Genomic DNA, 21,090 nt, shown 5'->3' with positions numbered 1-21,090 from the left:
CCGTGGCCTGCTTCTCAGCCTGCCCCAGCTTCCCACACGAACAGCTGATTCGCTGGAAGCCTGGGGGGGACGGAGAAGCAGAGCAGGGCAGCGCGTTCAAGGTAGGGGGTGGAGGCGGAGGTGAGCTGGGGCCGGAGGTGGGGCAGGGAGCTGCCGGTGAGTGCTTTGCACCCACCAAATTTTCCCCTTGGGGCTCCAGGGCTGGAGCACCCATGGAGTTGGTGCCTAAGGCGCCACTTTTGGCTGATTAAATTTAGAAGCCCTTTTAGAACTGGTTGTCCCTCGTGAAACAGCCGGTTCTAAAAGGGCTTCTAAATTTAACAACCAGTTCTAGCGAACCGGTGTGAACCTGCTCCAGCTCACCACTGCTATCCTCCATGAACTTATCTCGGTCTTTTTAAAACCCTGTTATAGTCTTGGCCTTCACAACATCCTCTGGCAAGGAGTTCCACAGGTTGATGGTGCATTGTATGAAAAAACACTTCCTTTTGTTTGTTTTAAATTTGCTGCCTATTAATTTCATTTGGTGACCCCTAGTCCCTTGTGTTATGAGGAAGAGTAAATAACACTTCCTTATTTACTTTCTCCACACCAGTTATGATTTTATAGACCTCTATCATACCCCCCTTAGTCATCGATTTCCAAGCTGAAAAGTTCCAGTCATATTAATCTCTCCTCATATGGCAGCCATTCTATACCCCTAGTCATTTGTGTTCCCCTTTTCTGAACCTTTTCCAATTCCAATACATCCTTTCTGAGATGGAGCGACCACATCTGCATGCAATATTCAAGATGTGGGCGTACAATGGATTTATGTAGAGGCAATATGATATTTTTGTCTTATTATTTATCCCTTTCTTAATGATTCTCAACATTCTGTTTGTTTTTTTGACGGCCGCTGCACATTGAGAGGATGTTTTCAGAGAACTATCCACAATGACTCAAGATCTCTTTCTTGAGTGGTAATAGCTAATTTAGCCCCCATCATTTTATATGTATAGTTTGGATTATGTTTTCCAATGTGCATTACTTTGCATTTATCAACATTGAATTTCATCTGCCATTTTGTTGCCCAGTCACCCAGTTTTGAGAGTTCCTTTTGTATCTCTTCGCAGTCTGCCTGGGACTTAACTATCTTGAGAGTTTTGTGTCATCTGCAAATTGCTACCTCACTGTTCACCCCTTTTTCCAGATCATTTATGAATATGTTGAATAGGACTGGTCCCAGTACAGACCCCTGTGGGACACCACTATTTACCTCTCTCCATTCTGAAAACTGACCATTTATACCTACCCTTTGTTTCCTATCTTTTAACCAGTTACCAATCCATTAGAGGACCTTCCCTCTTATCCCATGACAGCTTAATTTGATTAAGAGCCTACTGTGAAAGACCTCATCAAAGGCTTTCTGTTTGTTCTGGATCAATTGAAACAGTTGTTATCACAAAATTAAAAATATTTTGTTCTGATTTCAACTTTTTATATTATTATGTAAATATATAAGAATTTTATAATATAATAAAATAAATTTCAAAACAAAGTTGTTTTGAATAAAAAAGTCAAAATATCTTATTCTAATAAGGTCAAAACAGAACATTTTAACCTTATTGGAAAACTTCTTTTGCAATATTTTTCAAAACAAAATTTGATCTGAGTCAACATGTCCCCACAAAAAGTTCTGATTTCAGTTAAACAGCATTTTCCAACAGAAAACTATTATGTTGAAAAATATTCAGCCAGCTCTATCACTAATGCAGAGCTATGTGAAAATGATCAATTGCTACTGTATTGCATCCACCCCTTTCCTGAACTGAAGCAGTCATCAAGTTGTCTTGGCCGTATTGTGGCTATTATGCATTATACTAATTCAAACTGCATCCTTCATCTATTTTTCACTTTTTCACTTTCCTGGATCACCACCCACTTTTTTTGGTTCACAGGTCTCCAGATCCTGCAGAAAGAGTCCTGCACAATTCTCTGCCTTTCTTGCTTATGCATCCAAACATGGGTTTCTCCATGCTTATTCACGTTGAAACTCTGGCCTGATATGGTTAACATCAACCATAATGGGGCGTAAAAATTTTCCTCTGCTTGATTCCAGGACCAATTCTACCCATGGTTCCATTAACACTCTCCCCTTAGGCAACTACAAACTAATCCTCAGTACAGAAGGGCATGCAAGTGACCATCAAGAAATGCTTTTACAACAAACTACCAACATTACTCCCTACTTCCAATGCATTTTGCCTGATCTCTACAAGCAACACAACTAAATTCCTTGGGTCTATTTCTTGTCTGGTCTTCCATGGCTGTCCCCATAAACTGATCTAATATGTATTATTGTTAATAATGACATTTATATAAAATGCGCCATTGAAATCAATGGAGCAGGATGGTGCTCTTACCATCAAAACTTTGTGTGGCGTTTTACAGAGAAGACATACGCACATATGGATTATTGTTTGTAGTGCCACCTGTAATTAAGTTTGCTTCACACTTTCCATTTTAAGACCCTGTTTTCAGTTGCATGTAACTTTGACAAACAGCAACTGTTTGAGCTGAAATTTTCCATGCCAGGTGTCTGCCTGAGGCTGACTTTTGTGGTTGAAAGCTTCAGTAAAAATGGTTCAGCTGGTTCAGAGAGCAAAATTAGGGGAAAATATGTTGTTTCGTCAATGTTTAAAACAGTCATACAACTGTTTCATTTAGAAGCTCTTGCACCCCTATGATCTGGAGCAGGTATTGAACTTTGGCAATGGAGCAGGGGGGTTACCCAGATGCTTAGTGGAGGTTTGTCACCCTGATTCCGTCTGTTCCAGACATGCTCCATCACAGGGCTGCAGAGACTGAGCAGGACTTTGCCTTCAGTTGTTCTCCCCAGCTGCCTGAGCCTGCAGTGGTACCAGGCCCTGGAACTGAGAGCAGTTCTAAGTGCTCCTTTAGCTGATGCTCAGGCAGTGTGGAGAAGGCAGCAGCCTGTCTGCAATACAGAGATATAAGGCGTTTACAGGTCAGGAAGACAGACAGGTGGGAAGGGTGGGAGGAGCATCATCCATCCTGCACAGTGAATGAGGGAAGGAGCTTGTGGAAAAAATACTATGCAATCCTGTAAATAGAGATTGTATCATAATGCACACACATGAGGAGGCCACATTAAGGTTCCACAGGCAACCTTAACTCTGGCATTTCCTAACTTTTGAAAGCTTGACTTTATACCCTTAGCTTTCTTTTTATTGTAGGGAGATTTTTTTAAAAAAATATTAATAACACAAATCATTTTATTCAATGGGCCTGATTCTACCACTTTTACTCATACTGAGAATTATTTCTGATTTCTCTGGGAGTAGAGTATGGTACTACTTCCATGCTTACTCATGTTGAAACTCTGGTCTGTTACGGCTATAAAGACTTAACTGCACAACCCTTCCTCTAATGGGTGAGGATATGCTCACCTGTTTTCATTAATGGGACTCCTTGTGTCACTTTATCATGTCTTCCTATGATAGCCTCCATGCAGCAAACAACATTTTATTTTGCCTCTAAAGTGCTGTGCTGTACAATAACAATAGCATACTCTGATAGACTGAGTGTAATTGCCTCAATCGTCTCATTATTGCTTTTTTTAAAACACTGATTGGATGATACAGTAGAGCAACAGAAGAACATAAAAATGAAAACGTCAATTTCACACATAAAAGTACAGGATTCCTGAGGGAAATAAAGATGTTTTCACACACAGAATGGAAAAAATCCTGTCTGTTCACAACTATTAACTGATGTGCTTGCTCCACCTACTGGGCAAACAAAATCATCATCTAGGGGAAGATATGGGGTGGAATTTTCAAAAGGATCAGAACTGGCTTCATGCTGCTTTCACTGAAGTCAGTGGGAGTTTTCCTATGGGCTTTAATAGGAACAGAGCTAGGTCAGCACTCAGAGTTTTGGAAATCCCATCTGCAATACAAAAAAAATTAAAATAGATGGAGCCTCCAGTCTGGTCACCTAAATTTTTGCAGGACTACTCACTACATGGTTTCTACTACTGCCTACTTGACCTATTCTTAAATAATCTGACCCAGATTGCCTGACCCACATTAGGCTTGTGGAGGTATACATGACAGTTTAGCATACATGGCAGATACTCCGCGGCACCATTGCTCGCCACAGATGCAAAGCTATAGAGGGATGGGCCAGGGAGGGATGCTAAGAGATCAATCTGAAGCGACATTAACTCATGTGGTCTCCTTCACTCTGAAAAATAAAGGAGGCTCTTGGGGAAGCAGTGGCTTGGATTAGCTCTGGCAGCATGACTGCAATGAGGCTGCACTGCTAAGAAGTGCAGCAGGAGGGCTCAGAGATGATGAGAAGGCACAGGGCTTCTGTGCAAAGGGAGCTGGACTTGTGCAGATCCTCTGGAGTCTATGCAGATCCTTTGGGAAGGGGTCTGAGGAATCTTCAGGGAATCACTGCTTGTTTTAGGCAGATGGGATAGGTGAGTGATCCCTGCCCCCCAGCGGAATGATTCTACGAAAACTCAGTAATAGAATCTTTGCAAGGTTTTCACTCATCTCAGTCCTGCCTCCCATGGCTATTTCTGTAGGTCAGGGTGATCCATTTAACCATAAACATGGTATTTGAATGTCTTTGGACTTTTGGGTTTATCCCACGTATAATCTTTACAAAATAAACAATTTCCATTTAGAATAAATTATTTTCCATTGGGTTAAATGGAGCCTTGGTGAGAATCAAGATAAATCAGTCCAAAATAAAAAGAATTCAGGCCTAGTGCTACACAAAATATCCTCACAGCCTTGTGAGCCTTGCAAGTTGCAGAAAACTGTAGTTCATAGAAATCCAGTATATTCAGAGAAAGGATGAACCTAGTGTGATGGAGTGCAATGCCACAGTGAAAAATCTCAGTTCTGTGGTAGCACACTGCAGAGCCACTTAGAGTTTGGTCTGGCCTAAACAGAATTTTTGCACTAGTATCACTCATGTCAATTAGAGGTGCGATTTTTGTTTCAATTGCTCTTGACAGTCCTCTGCCACTTCTGGTTTTGCAGCTCCAGTTCTACTGGTGCATCAAATCCCTGAGGGCCATGCTAGTTTATTTTCCTCCTATTTAGCTGCCATCCCTGGTAAAGGTAGCTAGGAGAGGGGTCCTCCTTGTCTCCAGTTGCATTTTCAGATCTCCAGCCTCTTCACACAATGCACAATATGGGAGTGTTCCTAAGAGAGGGGATGTAGGGCAATAGCTGGGGACTCCCTATATTCTGGCTATTCCTGGCTGCTGGACTGGCCCAAATTAGGGCAACCTTCAGGCTACTTTAATCTGCATTAGGGGTCAAAATGGCCCCAAGCTGCTTCTAGACCAGGAGAGGTGCAAAGGTGATGTAAAGTCACTTCTCCTTGAGCCCTCTGTTGTGCTTAACTCAAGAAGAGGGATAACCTGACCTACTTGTGTTTCAACTCTGATTTACAAGGACCAATTGTAAGGGTGAAAGTCGTTCACTTTCTATGTATATTCTGCCCTTGGCGTCTCTGATCAGATTGTAAACAAAGCTCTGCATTCCCAATTTTGATGATGCTTTTCATGACATAGAAAGTTTCAGTGGTTCTCAAATTTTTGTATTGGTGACCCTTTCACACAGCAAGCCTCTGAGTATGACCCTCATAAATTAAAAACGGGGGTTTTAATTTAATTTTTATTTAACGGGGGCTTGGAGCTGTCAGCCCCACATATGGCCTGCTCAGGGCTGACAGCCCCATGGAGCCGACAGCTTGTGACCCCCCTGAGGTGCCATGACCCCTAGTTTGAAAACCCCTGACATAAAGGCTTCAAACTGGAATCAGAATCACCAACTCTTTTTTTTACATAGACCACAAAATCACCATCTGACTGTAACAATTTTCAGTCACCAGTGGCCGTGGTCAAATCCAAATCAGTGACCTAGAGATTAAAGTCTTCATTATCCCATTACAAATCCCCTTACAAATCCCCTGAGTCAACAAGACCCCATTTTAATTGATTCATGGCCTTAAAACAAAATAAAAAACAATAATGCAGGTGTTTTCACTGAGTTTAAAGTAACAGCCCTGAAAGATATGCTTCAGGAATATATATTTTAGCACCTCCTGATTATTGTACATATTTAACCCAGTTATTAGTTAACATATTAAAAACTTTTCAGTCAATGGAACATTGCTTACACCAATGCTGAAACTGAGCCACTCTCTTTAATAGATAGTATCTAGCCGTTCTAATGTACATTATTAGTTAGATAATCTACTCCTGTTAAATCTAATGCTGTGTTAGGAGATGCGTAGGCATATAGTGGCCCTACTTCAGGGTAGTCGTTATGGCCTGGAAAAAGGGGGAATGGCCAAACCACTGCTGTGCTTTGGCTGTTTCATGAATTAAAGTCTTCAAATCAAGATTGGATGTCTTTTAAAAAGATATTCACTAGTCCCTCCACTAGTTACTGGGCTCAATGCAGGAGTGGTGTGTAAATTCCTATAGCCTGGGTTATTCAAAAGGTCAGACCAGACAATCATAATGGTCCCTTCTGACCTTAAAATCTATTAATAGACTCCTATCAAAAAATGCACATTATTTTTAACATTGGTGGAAGTTATGTCTGCACACAGAGAGGAACTATTTAAATACTTTTTGAAAGGGTGAACATATACTGAACACTGGAAAGACGCCCTCATTTCAGCATTCCTTTACTTTCTTGTGTCATTATATTAGTTTGCTATTTGCTTTTGTTTTAATTCAACTTCCTTCTGATCTATTTTGAATCCTTACATGTTTGAGATCAGTAGCACAGTTTCAGGATACTGAAAGGTTAGTCTACATCTTTATGGGGTTAAGTCACACTCAGGTGAGTCCATACCATCCTAGCCACTGAGGATGTAGAAGCTCTCTACACCAACATTCCACACAAAGATGGACTACAAGCCATCAGGAACGGTAACCCCAATAACATCATGGCAAACCTGGTGGCTGAACTTTGTGACTTTGTCCTCACCCACAACTATTTCACATTTGGGGACAATGTATACCTTCAAGTCAGCAGCACTGCTACCGCATGGCCCCACAGTATGCCAACATTTTTGTGGCTGATTTAGAACAACGCTTCCTCAGCTCTCATATCCTAACGCCCCTACTCTACTTGCGCTACCTTGATGACAACATCATCATCTGCACCCATGAAAAAGAAGCCCTTGAGGAATTCTACCAGGATTTCAACGATTTCCAACCCACCATCAACCTCAGCCTGGACCAATCCACACAAGAGATCCACTTCCTGGACACTACAGTGCTAATAAGCAATGGTCACATAAACACCACCCTATACCGGAAACCTACTGACCGCTATACTTACCAACATGCCTCCAGCTTTCATCCAAACCACATCACACGATTCATTGTCTACAGTCAGGCTTAACTGCATTTGCTCCAATCCCTCAGACAGAGACAAACACCTACAAAATCTCTATCAAGCATTCTTAAAACTACAATACCCACCTGCTAAAGTGAAGAAACAAATTGACAGAGCCAGAAGAGGACCCAGAAGTCACCTACTACAGGATGGGCCCAACAAAGAAAGTAACAGAACTCCACTAGCCATCACCTACAGCCCGCAACTAAAACCTCTCCAGCGCATCATCAAGGATCTGCAGCCTATCCTGAAGGACGATCACTCACTCTCACAGACCTTGGGAGACAGGCCAGTCCTTGCTTACAGACAGCCTCCCAACCTGAAGCAAATACGCACCAGCAACCACATACCACACAACAAAAACACTAACCCAGGAACCTATCCTTGCAACAAAGCCCGTTGCCAACTCTGTCCGCATATCTATTCAAGGGACACCATCATAGGACCTAATCACTTCAGCCACACCATCAGGGACTCGTTCACTTGCACATCTACCAATGTGATATATACCATGTGCCAGCAATGTCCGTCTGCCATGTACATTGGCCAAACTGGACTGTCTCTATGCAAAAGAATAAATGGACACAAATCAGACATCAAGAATTATAACATTCAAAAACCATTCAGAGAACACTTCAACCTCCCTGGACATTCAATTACAGACCTAAAAGAAGTGGCAATTCTTCAACAAAAATACTTCAAAAGCAGACTCCAACGAGAAACTGCAGAATTGGAATTAATTTTCAAACTGGACACCATCAAATTAGGCTTGAATAAAGACTGGGAGTGGATGGGTCATTACACAAACAAAAATTATTTCCCCATGCTCATTTGTTAGTCTCTAAGGTGCCACAAGTCCTCCTTTTCTTTTCCCCCTACTGTTACTCACACCTTCTTGTCAACTGTTTGAAATGGGCCATCCTGATTATAACTACAAACGTTTTTTTTTCCTCCTGCCCACCTTAAGTGATTTGTCTCGTTAGAGTTGGTATGGCAACTCCCATCTTTTCATGTTCTCTGTGTATATATCTTCCTACTGTATTTTCCACTCCATGCATCTGATGTAGTGGGTGTTAGCCCATGAAAGCTTATGCCCAAATAAATTTGTTAGTCTCTAAGGTGCCACAAGTACGCCTCATTCTTTTTGCTGATGCAGACTAACATGGCTACCACTCTGAAACCAAGGTTCTAGGTTGTCTCAGAATGGCTCTTGCCATTCCAGTAGTAATACTAAAGCCCTGACTTACAAAACCAAGGAAGTTCAGAATTAAGACTGATACCACAATGTTTTTATGTCCCATTGAGCCCAATTATTACGGCATGTAGCATCTCTCATTAAAGAGGTAATGTAATGATGGGATATCTGACCAAGTTTTCAGTTTCCTTCTCTATTACCTTACATCTTGTGTAGTCATTTACAACATGCAAAGTGAGAGTGCCGTGTGTGTAAAATGGAGTGGCAGTATTTTTTCAAGGTGCAAGGCAATGGAGAATTAGGTTGTATAGGGCATCCTATATACTTGTCAACACATCCAATGCATTGTAGAAAAATTCCTAATAAAGGCTGTAACAGCATGAAGTTAGATAATACCTTTATTTTGCCTTTACATTTCAAGAAAGAGAACTTGTGTCATGATTAAAATAAGATAGTCACGCTGACCATTTCAAATTTCTGTTTTTGTATATTTCTTCTCCTTTCATTATTCATACTAATCTCAAAACCTTTCTTTTCAAGAGAATCCTCATAGATATGAGTATCTGAGAAAGCAGCACAAAACAGAGAAGAAACAATAAAACATGAAAAGGATAAATGCTCTTCATTCAGAAAAATCAGAAAGTCATAGAAAAAAGGTCAAAACTTCAAATGTTTCAGTCAAATTCATTGACTATACAAACATTTAGAAATGCAGAAACCACTTCAAGGAATAATCATCATGAGAAATGAATTAGGATAAAAAAAACGGGGGCTAAAACTGATTTTATGATAAAAGATCATTAAACCTTTTCTCAGACTGCATTTTTGGAATAAAAAAGTGTAGAGATTTAGCTAAATAATGCAGATGGGTGAAATTTCAGAAGCAGTTGGCTTTACCATGAGACAGCAATTTAGAACAATGAACAGCCTGTCAATTCTCCTTATTCACTTGGTTTTAGAAAGTGGCTAGTGCTGCCTATTATGGAGGCACCTTAAGCTGATCCTTACCACATAATATCAACAAACCCAAGCAAGACAGTTAGATTAGCAGCAAAACACCACCTGTTCATATTAATACATATAATTGAAGTCTAATACATTCACAGTAACATATTCAGGGATCTTTTTTTTCTTTATTCACACTTTGTCTGTGTCTGAGAAACAGAAATGGAGTTCTGAACTACTGTGTGCTTGGTACAACCTGGCTCAGAGCTCCTGCGAAGACTCACAAGAGACAATGAATCAATGTGGAATACTAGGGCAGTCAAATATTAGGTGAAGCGATTGCTGCCCTTCCCACTTGCACTTTCACCAAGAAGAATGAATGGGTTGCCTTAACAAGCTTCCATCTTCCAAGAGCACAGCATCTGAGTGCATTTCCGAATCAAGGTTGGCTGAAAACAACCTTACCTAGACTGCATCAAATGACTGGTATTGGTTTGAGACAACTGGTGAATAGGAGACAAGTGATTAGTAGCACTACATGAATGTGTTAGTTCGACAGCTTATATAGTTGCCATTAAGTTCATTACTGTTCAGTCACATTAGTATCTTCCAGATGTGACTGTCCTCTGTCTTGCTTTCCCTGTTCTTGCAATGAATGAAGAGAAGAGTGAGAACACTTCGAATGAACTGACCACAGGTTGAGAATGTGTCAGCTGTCCACTCTCCCCTTTCTGAATGCCTAGAACAGCTCACACGGCTAGCTCCTGAATGATAGATTAAGATCTGCTTCTGGTATTCCTCTTCTAGCAAATTCCTGATGGAGAAGTGAGTTGTTGATTGACCACAGTCCACAACAAGTGTGCCTCAGGCTTGTATCTCTTGGCAAATTTTTCTGCACCAGTCATGAAGGAGAGCTACAAAATTAAGATCTTGGAGCTGAATCACTTTCTCTATATCCAGTATATGGGACTAATCTAACAGTGACTCTGGTTTAGTAGATGGATATATATACACACACACGAACATTTGTTTAAAATCTTAAAAAAAAAAAAAAAAAAAAAAAGTCTCTGGGTGAGTTACCTGAATTGGGCAGGCCAATTGTGACTACATGTAGCCTGTGATGCATATGAATCTTCGGGAAAGGGATTGTAAGAAGGTGCACTATTTTATTTTATTCCATTTAAATATCAAATTAAGAAGTACCTAATCTGATTCATTTGGGGCCTAATCTGATTCATTTGGGGCAAATATTAAATATAATCCATAGAAGCCAGCACGTCCAGCAACTTATTCCCCTCATAATCAAAATTAGCCAGAAAGAATAAATCAGCAACACTCCATCCTACTCACAAACATCTACGCTTACCACACTCCCCTCCAGTTAGATAGTTTAAGCATTCTTATGTCTGATAAAGAGAGGTCCAGCATATGGCTTGATAGACATTTTCATTCACAATTTTCTCTCTTTCACCCAGTTAAGATGTATGTGTGAACAAGGAGGAGGAACAAGAAATGATGCACATTTTTCTACTCTTCATTTGGTATTAGCCCTTTTTTCTTTGTACATCACCACATCCATATTTTTTGTCTTCAAAAGAACTGGTTTTACTGCATTATTTATCCCAGGAATTTATCCACAGAAGAAGCTATTATTATGTGTTTTTACAGTACCTAGTGCACTTGGGTTCTAACCTGATTTGCTTTTAGACATTACCACAATATAAATATTAAACAATAGTAAGATATAAATGAAATTTAAAATTAAAATCTAATTGCATTTAAGAGATTATTTCCCTATTAGGCAAAATTTACATTTTTTAAATGGTTATTCCTGATTTTCATTGTTTATCCTTTATTTTAAGTGTTGTGTCCTACATTTATTAGGCTTTTCGCAACTTGAAAGGTTCTTATGTTTTCCAGTTATAGAAGATCTTCTGTTGAATGTATTTTACATTTGGATATTGCTGGATATAAAGCGTGAATTCAGGTGCCTCACATAATCCTCCTTTTATGCCATTCTTCAGAACTGGCATATACAATCAAACATGAAAAAGAATTTTTGGTTTACATAATAATAAGGGGTTGGGAGGAAGAGGAAAATATTAATAGCACTGGCTGATTTACCACATTTCATGGATTTGATTAAAAAGGAAAAAAAACTTAAAAGCGTAAATTCCTTAGTGACAGTTACATAAAGAGATTAAAGAACATTTCTGACTGGATTCTTTCTTCAGATCATAATAAGAGGGCTTGTTACAGCAGTATGACCAAGAATGTGTTTTCTTACCTGAAGCCCAACACTGTCTGCTTGTCCACCTTTAATTAGTTGGGAGATAAAGAGGCCACAAGTAAATTCCAGTCCTCCTCGCACACTTATTCCAAGCCCTTCAGGATGCAAACGATCCAGTCTCACTTCCTTCAGCTTTCTGTAAATGTGGAATGTATCGCAATGAACAACAGTATGACAAGTTGTGACAACTGAAGCTTCATTTTAAGTATTTAAGTTACTGCTTAAAATATTTTCAGTTGTCATGCTTAGACCTGAAAAGAGAATATGTGACTAATATTTTCAACAGACACATTTCAGTCCAAACAATAAATTCAGTCCCCAAAGAACTACATCTAAGACAACTTCAGTGTCTGTGATAGCATGCACAGGATATAGATATTTTATTCATCAAAACGTGGCTGAATAAATTACTTTTCAATCAAGAATTCCTGCTTGTGTTCATGTGACCTACATTGTTCTACATGTACCTTGATCGTTTAGGCGTCAGCTGATCATATTCCACCTGATGTTTTAATGGGATAAGGGGACGGATGGCGTCAAACAGCGGCAATCTACTTGGTTCATTAATCACAAGCTTTAGGTCCCCTACCAGTACTGGGAGATTCATGGATCTATAAAAATACATTGAGAAAACAGGACTGGGTGATCAAAATACTAACAAGATTATATTTGCTGTTTGTACCTCATACTAAGACTGGATTTTATGAGAGAGAGAGATTTGTTTAAAAGGTTCTTTATGTAGCTGAAGACCAATCATAAGCAAGGGATATGTTTTTCCTGTATCATTTAAAAATAAAACTAGTGTAAAGATATTTTTCTAATTCAAGTAAATTCATGTCCACATAGTCTGTGTAATTCTTTAATCCACAAATGTCTTGTCAATACTGTAAGGAAGACATCTTTAGTTAGCTTTATTCTCAGAAATACCAACAGACCTATGTAAATCTTTGGTCATGACATTCAAAAGCAGGTAAACTTCTTCACCAGGTTTAGATTTCATTTCAACCCTGAAACTCTGTCCACATTTGCAAACCTTTTTCGTGAACCTGGGCCATGTTGTCAGCAAACTTCTTCTCTCCATGGATTCAGGAGATAGATGTATAGTTGCAATCTGAAAAAGCCACATGGAACTGAGTGGTTGCAGCTAAGTATGTTTGAATTTCCAGCTCATTTGAACTCAAAACAAAGTGAAATTCAGTGGCGGTGAAATCATATAACTATATCAGAGGTGGGCAAACTATGGCCTGCAGGCCACATCCGGCCCATGGGACCGTCCTGCCCAGCCCCTGAGCCTCGCCCACCTCCCTTCCCCCGCCGGCCCCTCTCCCCTGCAGCCTCAGCGCACCACACCACCAGCGCTCTGGGCCACCACTCCTGCTGGACAGCGTGGCTGGCTGCGGCGGGGCTGTGAGCTCCTGCTGCTCTGAACAGCATGATAAGGGGGGTGGGGGTTGGATGGGGTGGAGGTTCGGGAGGGGCAGTCAGGGGACAGGGAACAGGGAGGTTGAATAGGCATAGGAGTCCCGGGGGGGGGGGCTGTCAGGGGGCTGGGGTGTGGATAGGGGTCGGGGCAGTCAGGGAACCGGGAGCAGGGGGCAGATGGATGAGGCAGAATTTCGGGGGGGGGGCGGTCAGGGGACGGGAGGGTAGGATAGGGGGTTGGGTCCCGGGGGTGGTTAGGGGACAAGGAGCAGGGGGGATTGGATGGGTCGGGAGTTCTTAGGGGGGCAGTCAGGGGATGGGAAGTGGGAGGGGGCAGGGCCAAGCTGTTTGGGGAGGCACAGCCTTCCCTACCCAGCCCTCCATACAGTTTCGCAAGCCCGACGTGGCCCTCGGGCCAAAAAGTTTGCCCACCCCTGAACTATGTAAGACAGTTGGAACCAGCATGAACAGAAAACTGCTTATTTTCGTTGAGTTCCACCTAAGAGTTCTTGTTACTAACTTCATCAATTTTGAGACATAGTCATAGGGCCAGATTATGTTGTCATGTCACACCAGTGTGAATCTGGAACAACTCCATTGGCTTGAATGGAGCACAATAGACAACAGAACTTGGCCCATATCTACCTATTCACTATCAGGTATCTATCATCACAGCATTTAGGTACCCTGCATATTACTTTTCTTGATGTGCATGTAACCCACTAATATTAATAGAAACTAATACACATCATAATAGGATTATATCCCCAAATATTTAAACTTATTTGAAAGGAGTATTCAGAGTGAAACAAATCCTAGCTGTTGGTCACAATATGTATTTGTCTTACTTTTTTTTGCTGCCGTACTTCATAATAAATAAAAAAGTTAAGATCATTCAATAAACCTCAATAGTAGCATTTGATATTTTACTTAAAACTCGGTACAATTTCTGAACTTGTGGGGAAAAGTTAATGGTGGAGATATTTGTTAATTTTGTAACTGTAAGGAAGTTTTAAATAATTAACAGCTACTGTTTCATACTGGTTTCACAAGCAACAGGCAATGCTTTATGAATGGAGAAGCAATTAGACAGACCTCAGTGAAACTGAATCGGATATGCAGCTGAGGGCATACAAAACGGTACCTCAGTACAAAGACCACATGGAAATTTAGAAACTTCTACATTTCACTCCATTGAGATGCTATTAATTAAGATATGAATGGAAACTATGTCCATCAGAACCATTGAGCTATGAAGTGTGGAAAAAATATTCTCATCTTCTTTAAGAAACAGTGGCCCAGATGCCGATCTCAGTTGCACTGACGTTAATGCACAGTAATTCCATTGATTTACACAGGTGTCACTGGAATGAATAATTGACCTGATATCTTGTAACTGATGTTTTTGTCATTATGTTATAGAAAAACAAAACGCTGCAACGTGCAGGACAAAGATTTCCAGGTTGAATTTATTCATAGTCTTTCTGCTAAAACAGTCCAAAGTATTTTCGCATGTTGGAGAGATTTATAAAAAGAGTGAATCTAAAAATCAAATAAAATAAGCAAACTGACTGGTCAAACAATTTTGCTCTTTCCTATGAAAGATGCTCATGATTTTTTCCTGTTATAAACTATCAAGTTTCCATTTATTTATGTAACTGGTAAGTCATCACAAACAAAATAACTTTATGATCAAACTTAAAACCATGCTCATTTCTTATGTACCGAATTGCAGAAGTATAGGACTTTGTTAAATAAAACTAGGAAGTATTACTTCAGCTAGTTTTCTACAGACTACATTTAGGATTATTGTTTAAATTAGATTTTAGCTGTTTAATCTTTAAATAACAAATGCAGTGGATCTATAACTGCTTTTAAAAGTCTGATGTTAGAGCTTACTGGTGGTACATCCGTAGCACATCATAAAGGTAATCCTTCTCTGCTTCATTGTCAATAAGCAAGTCAACCTGAAAATACAAGAACATCCTTGTAATTCTATGACTAAATAGCTACAAATGTTGAATGTATATGACAGTCACAAATTCCTGAGCAAAGGGACAATGATTTCAATGGGGAAAGTCATCTAATACACAAATAAGATCTCTGAAAGGCAATATTACTTTAGAATTTGAAACCTAAGGCAAGGCTGATTTTTTTTTTAAACACTGACGGATTTAGTACCATGTCCAAAACCTGTCACCACAGATTTTGAAAGCTAGTATTCCATTTAGTACAGCATGCTGTAATATCACAAGCTTATCTTACCTTATAACGACTGTATTGTTGAATAAATATTTTCAGAAACCTTTTTGGCCATTCATTAATATAGCACATGCTTTCACAACCAGAAACGTCACAATCAAGATAACTATACTATATGTTAAGTGGCTTTAAAGTTCTGATTTTCGCATCTCTCAGATATTGTTAGGTAAACTACCCACTATCCTAGATTCTTCCTCTTGGCTCTGGTACTGTGACAGAGCTGGCTGCTTGCTATTCATTAGTTCCTCACTCTGTAACAGTGCATTCACTTAAACTAGTGTCAGATTACAAGGCTTCCACTTTGCTACCTGCACTAAAATAAAATTTTTAAAAAAGTTCAGATCTGTCACATGCCAATTTCTGTCTTCTGTGAAACCCATGAAAACCCACTGGCCTCCTTTGCAACAGCAGATTACATCACAGAAATTTTGCTTTTAGACAAGATTAATGTTTATGAAAACATAATTTACATCTAAGGTAAAGGAAAAGTTACTGTGACAAAAAGTCCAAGGACAAATGTGAATGTTTAAGCATATTCCTTTTATTCTAGGTTTTCAATATCTTTGCATTACATTTTAAGTTAAATGAATGCTTCACGTTGCATTATAAATCTCTTCTTGTCCTCCGAAACCAACATGATTCCATATATAATTGATTGTCTGGGACTTTTTTCCCCTGCAACAAAACACTTACTGCACAATTAAAAGTTAGACACCTATGCACAGGGCAAGATTGTTTGACTGACAGTATAAATGAGCAAATTGCCCCAGTGAACTTCAGAATCCAGGAAAGAAAATGTGTGTAAAAATCTAATAACATGGTCGCACTCATAAGTTGGTGCTATACAATGAGCCAAATTCTCCACCGATCAACTGACCTCCACGGGTTTTCACATTGGGTGTAAATTCAACACAAAATCTGGTACAATGGACCTAAGCACTGCTTCTGGCTAAGGTGCCATAGAAGGGTGCTTAAGACTCTTGAGAAATATGTCCAAACCACTAATAAATTCTCCCAACAGACCTCAGACCCAAAACAGCAACCCTTCTCCCTGTCTGACTGGAGGACAGACCCTGTAGAAATGGTACACTACTTACACAATGTGCTGTGCATCATGGGTAGGCTTGGAAAGATGGTCAATAAATGTCAATTTCACCGTACACACAAACGGACAAAAATATATTTCCATTGACAATAATAGAAATTTACAGATAGGCAAAGAAAGAAAAATGCTGGTTACTAGACTTTGATTTAAGGATATTTACTTTATATATTTTGACATGCGATGTTGACAATTTGTGTTTTAACAGTGACAAAGCTTTAACTTTTTGAATCTCAACATCAAATGTCATTAAATAATTATTGTCTGACCCCCGCATTGTCCCACCTCCATAATTTCCCAAAACTGTGAAAATTTAAAATTCATAAGAATTGGGAAAAAAAATCTTTACAAATAAACATTGATATTATCCATCAAAATTATATATATAAAAAACCAAAACTGAATTCTGCCATGTCTAGTCATGGGGCTGTAGCTGCCATATGTTTAGTTTTAGGTGGAGGTGGCATGTCCCCCTCTCCTCCCAGTTTTCAGCAGTGGGAGGGAAGAACACAAGTGTCTAAATCTTGCTGTTTATTCTAACACAACATCCAGCCTTTTCTCTCTGTCCATTCCACCACAACTCTCATCAAAACCTTCATCATTTCATGACTTGACGATCACTACCTCCTTCTCTCTGGCCTTGACAAAGGCATGCTTGACAAAAAGGTAGTAAGTCCATTCAAAATGCTGCTTCTAGGATCATTTTCTTGGCCTGTTGCTCTGACTGTGTCACACGCCCCCTCCCAATCTACAACCCTCCACTGGCTTCCACTTTTGCACTGCAAACATACGCTGCTTTTTCTTCACCTTTAAGATTTTCATGGCTGGGGTCTGCCCTACCTATTAATGATCCATTCTGGCCTTCGATCTATGAAACTCTACCTATAAACTCTAAACCCTCCCAGCAATACCAGCCTGTAGTGCCTGCTCATCAAATTTTCCCCTCCAACACCTTTGTGCTCTGTCACATACTACCTCTTATGCAAGGAAGAAACTCCCCATAAAAATCTGCACAGCCACGCCTGGTATCATCTTTAAAATTCCTCTCTCCTGTGATATCGACAAAACACTTGATTGAAAACTAGGCAGCTCCTGTGCTGCAACTGCAGTGTTTTCCATTCAACATTGCCATTTTCTAGCAGCCTTGTCTCCCCCACTCACTGGATCGTTGTATCCATCTGTTGTCTCTTGTCATTTGCTTATGTTGTAAGCTTGTTGGAACAGCCACTCTTTTGTGACACGTGCACTTTGCCTATCACAATGGGTGCCTGTTAGGGGCTCTTCCCAGAATGGATTTGGCCTAACAACACAAAATATCAGCCTTTTATACCTATCTAATCCTTAAGAAATAAAAACATGGAAGACAATTGAGAGGAGAAACAGGGATATACGGTTCCATAGATTTTAAGGCCAGAAGGATCGTTAATATAATCTACTCTGACTTCCTGCATAACACAGGCAATATAATTTCACCCGGTGATTCCTGCATCAAACCCATAACTTCTGGTTGAGCGACAGCTTTTTTTTTTTTTTTTTTTTAGAAAAATCCAAGACTTCAAGTGATGGAGAATTCACTACATCCATTAGTAAGGTGTTCCAATGGTTAATACCCTCACTCTTAAAAACCTGTTCCTTATTTCTCATCTGAACGTGTCTAGCTTCGCCTTCTGTCCATTGGCTCTTGTTATGCCTTTGTCTGTTAACTTAAAAAGCCCTTGACTGCCAGAAATCTCTTCCCCATGTAGGTATTATAAACTATGATCAAGCCACCATCCTAACAGTCTCTTTGATAAGCTAAACAGATTGACCTTTACAGCCTCCCGCTATACATACAGTTTTTTCCGGAATTCAAATAATTCCTTTAGTTCTTTTCTGAATCCTTTCCAATTTGCCAATATTCTTCTTAAAAAGTGGGGACACAACTGGACATGGCATTCCACTAACGGTGTCCCTGATGCTATATAACCAGTGGTAATAATACTTCCCACTTTTCTACTTCTACTAGATAGGCCCCTGTTTAAATGTCCAAGGATAGCACCTGCTCTCTTAAAGCCACCACATTGCATTACAAGCTCATATTCAGCTGGTTACCCACCATGAGCTTTATTCATTTTCTGAGTCACTGCTTTGAAAAATACACTCCCCTAACATGTGACCTAAATTTTTGATTAATTACTTAAACATTAAATAGATTTGAATTAAAACATTTTGATTTTAATTAAACATTAAATAGATTTGCTTTTATTTGCTGCTGTAAAAAAAACATTTTATTGCAAACAAAAACAGACGTAAGAAGCAGCAGAAGACAACATCAGCCTAAAAAAAAACTTCTAGGAAAAGATCCCCCACACGCACTTAAGGCTACACTGTCTGGCCATACAGATTTTGCTACATACCGTTTTTAATCTTTTTACTACCGTAATTCCCACACATCATATTTTCACTGATGGTCATGGATTTTGCATGTTCACAAAGAACCTCCTTCTGCTTCAATGGAGAAAGAAACACACTACAAGTTCATCTCCATCAGTACAGTGTTCAACTCAGACTTCCACCACAATCACGTAACACACTGCATACTTGTGCACTAGGGTGACCAGATATCCTGATTTTAGAGGGATAGTCCCGCTATTTGGGGCTTTTTTTTATATGGGCTCCTATTACCCCCCACCCCCGTCCCGATTTTTCACACTTGCTATGTGGTCACCCTCTTGTGCACAGATGTCTTCCCTGCTTATTTGCGAATGTTGTTGAAATTGTAATTAAAGTTTTCTGTTACATATGTTGTAAGGGAGATTAGTATGTTTCCTTATCTGTTGGAGGTAAAAGATGTGAAAAATGTATTATGTGAGTGTTAGCTCATGGTGAAGAGATGTCCCATAAATTGACATTTCCTTGCTTTTAAGAACATAAGAATGGCCATACTGGGTCAGACCAAAGCTCCATCTAGCCCAGTATCCTGTCCTCCGACAGCGGCCAGTGCCAGGTGCCCCAGAAGGAATAAACAAAACAGTTAATCATCAAGTGATCCACCCCCTGTTGCCCATTCCCAGCTTGTGGCAAACAGAGGCCAGGGACACCATCCCTGCCCATCCTGGCTAATAGCCATTGATGGACCTATCCTCCATTAATTTATCTAGTTCTTTTTTTAACCCTGTTATGGTCTTGGCCTTCACAACATCCTCTGGCAAAGAGTTCCACAGGTTGACTGTGCGTTGTGTGAAGAAATACTTCCTTTTGTTTGTTTTAAACCTGCTCCCTATTAATTTCATTTCGTGGTCCCTAGTTCTTGAGTTACGAGAAGGAATAAATAACACTTCCTTATTTACTTTCTCCATACCAGCCATGATATTATAGACCTCTATCATATACCCCCTTAGTTGTCTCTATTCCAAGATGAAAAGTTCCAATCTTATTAATCTCTCCTCACATGGAAGCTGTTCCATAGCAACAAAAATTATTAGGGGTCTTTTCTGAACCTTTTTCAATTCCAATACATCTTTTTGAGATGGGATGATCACATCTGCATGCAGTATTCAAGATGTGTGCATACCATGGATTTATAGAGGCAACATGATATATTCTGTTTTATTATCTACCCCCAACATTCTGTTTGCTTTTTTGACTGCCACTACACATTGAGTGGATGAACTATCCACAATGACACCAAGCTCTCACTCGAGTGGTAACAGCTAATTTAGACCCCATCATTTGATACGTATAGTTGGGATTATGTTTTCCAATGTGCATTACTTTGCATTTATCAGCACTGAATTTCATCTGCCATTTTGTTGCCCAGTCACCCAATTTTGGGAGATCCTTTTGTATCTCTTCGCAGTCTGCCTGGGACTTAACTATGTTGAGCTGTTTTGTATGATCATCTGCAAATTTTGCCCCTTTTCCAGACTATTTATGAATATGTTGAATAGGACTCGTCCCAGAACAGACCCCTGGAGGGCACCACTATTTACCCCTCTCCATTCTGAAAACTGACCATTTATTCCTACCCTTTGTTTCCTATCTTTTAGCCAGTTGCCAATCCATGAGAGGAGGTTTTTCATTGGGTGGTGAGGAAGAGTAGGATGTCACACTTACTCAACCTATAGTATTTATTGATATAAAAATTAGCTCAGTGAAAACCAGTGCAGTCAACAAACCCAACCAAACAACATGTCAGGATGCATAATACTGAAAATGTTATAATGTCATTGTATAAATCAATTTATTTATATGCTTATCCTATCTCAAAAGGATATAGCAGATATAGAAGGCAATCAGAGACAGATGATGAAACCTGAGGCATGGAAAAACTTCCAATATGAAAAGAGTCTGGACAGATTGGAATTGGTTAACTTACTTAGGAGTCCAAGTCAGAGATTTAGGACAGAATTATAGAGAATAATGAGTAGTACAGAGAAGATCATCTGAG

The 21,090-nt window shown here is 39.8% G+C and overlaps 1 protein-coding gene across 3 annotated transcripts in view; it reads right to left on the bottom strand.

The window, feature by feature from the left end:
- Window positions 1-21,090, bottom strand: part of USH1C (USH1 protein network component harmonin) — a 100,695-nt gene that overhangs the window by 76,735 nt on the left and 2,870 nt on the right. For all 3 annotated transcript variants that reach the window (XM_073347369.1, XM_073347367.1, XM_073347368.1), the window contains exons 2-4: window positions 15,197-15,264; window positions 12,343-12,486; window positions 11,873-12,011 (exon numbers count right to left, since the gene is read on the bottom strand). In XM_073347369.1, the coding sequence (XP_073203470.1) occupies window positions 11,873-12,011; window positions 12,343-12,486; window positions 15,197-15,264 (351 nt within the window). The remainder of the gene's footprint in view (window positions 1-11,872; window positions 12,012-12,342; window positions 12,487-15,196; window positions 15,265-21,090) is intronic.

The sequence above is a fragment of the Lepidochelys kempii genome, chromosome 6, assembly GCF_965140265.1.
Source record: "Lepidochelys kempii isolate rLepKem1 chromosome 6, rLepKem1.hap2, whole genome shotgun sequence".
NCBI lineage: Eukaryota > Metazoa > Chordata > Testudines > Cheloniidae > Lepidochelys > Lepidochelys kempii.
This window is presented reverse-complemented; position numbering and strand designations above follow the sequence as displayed.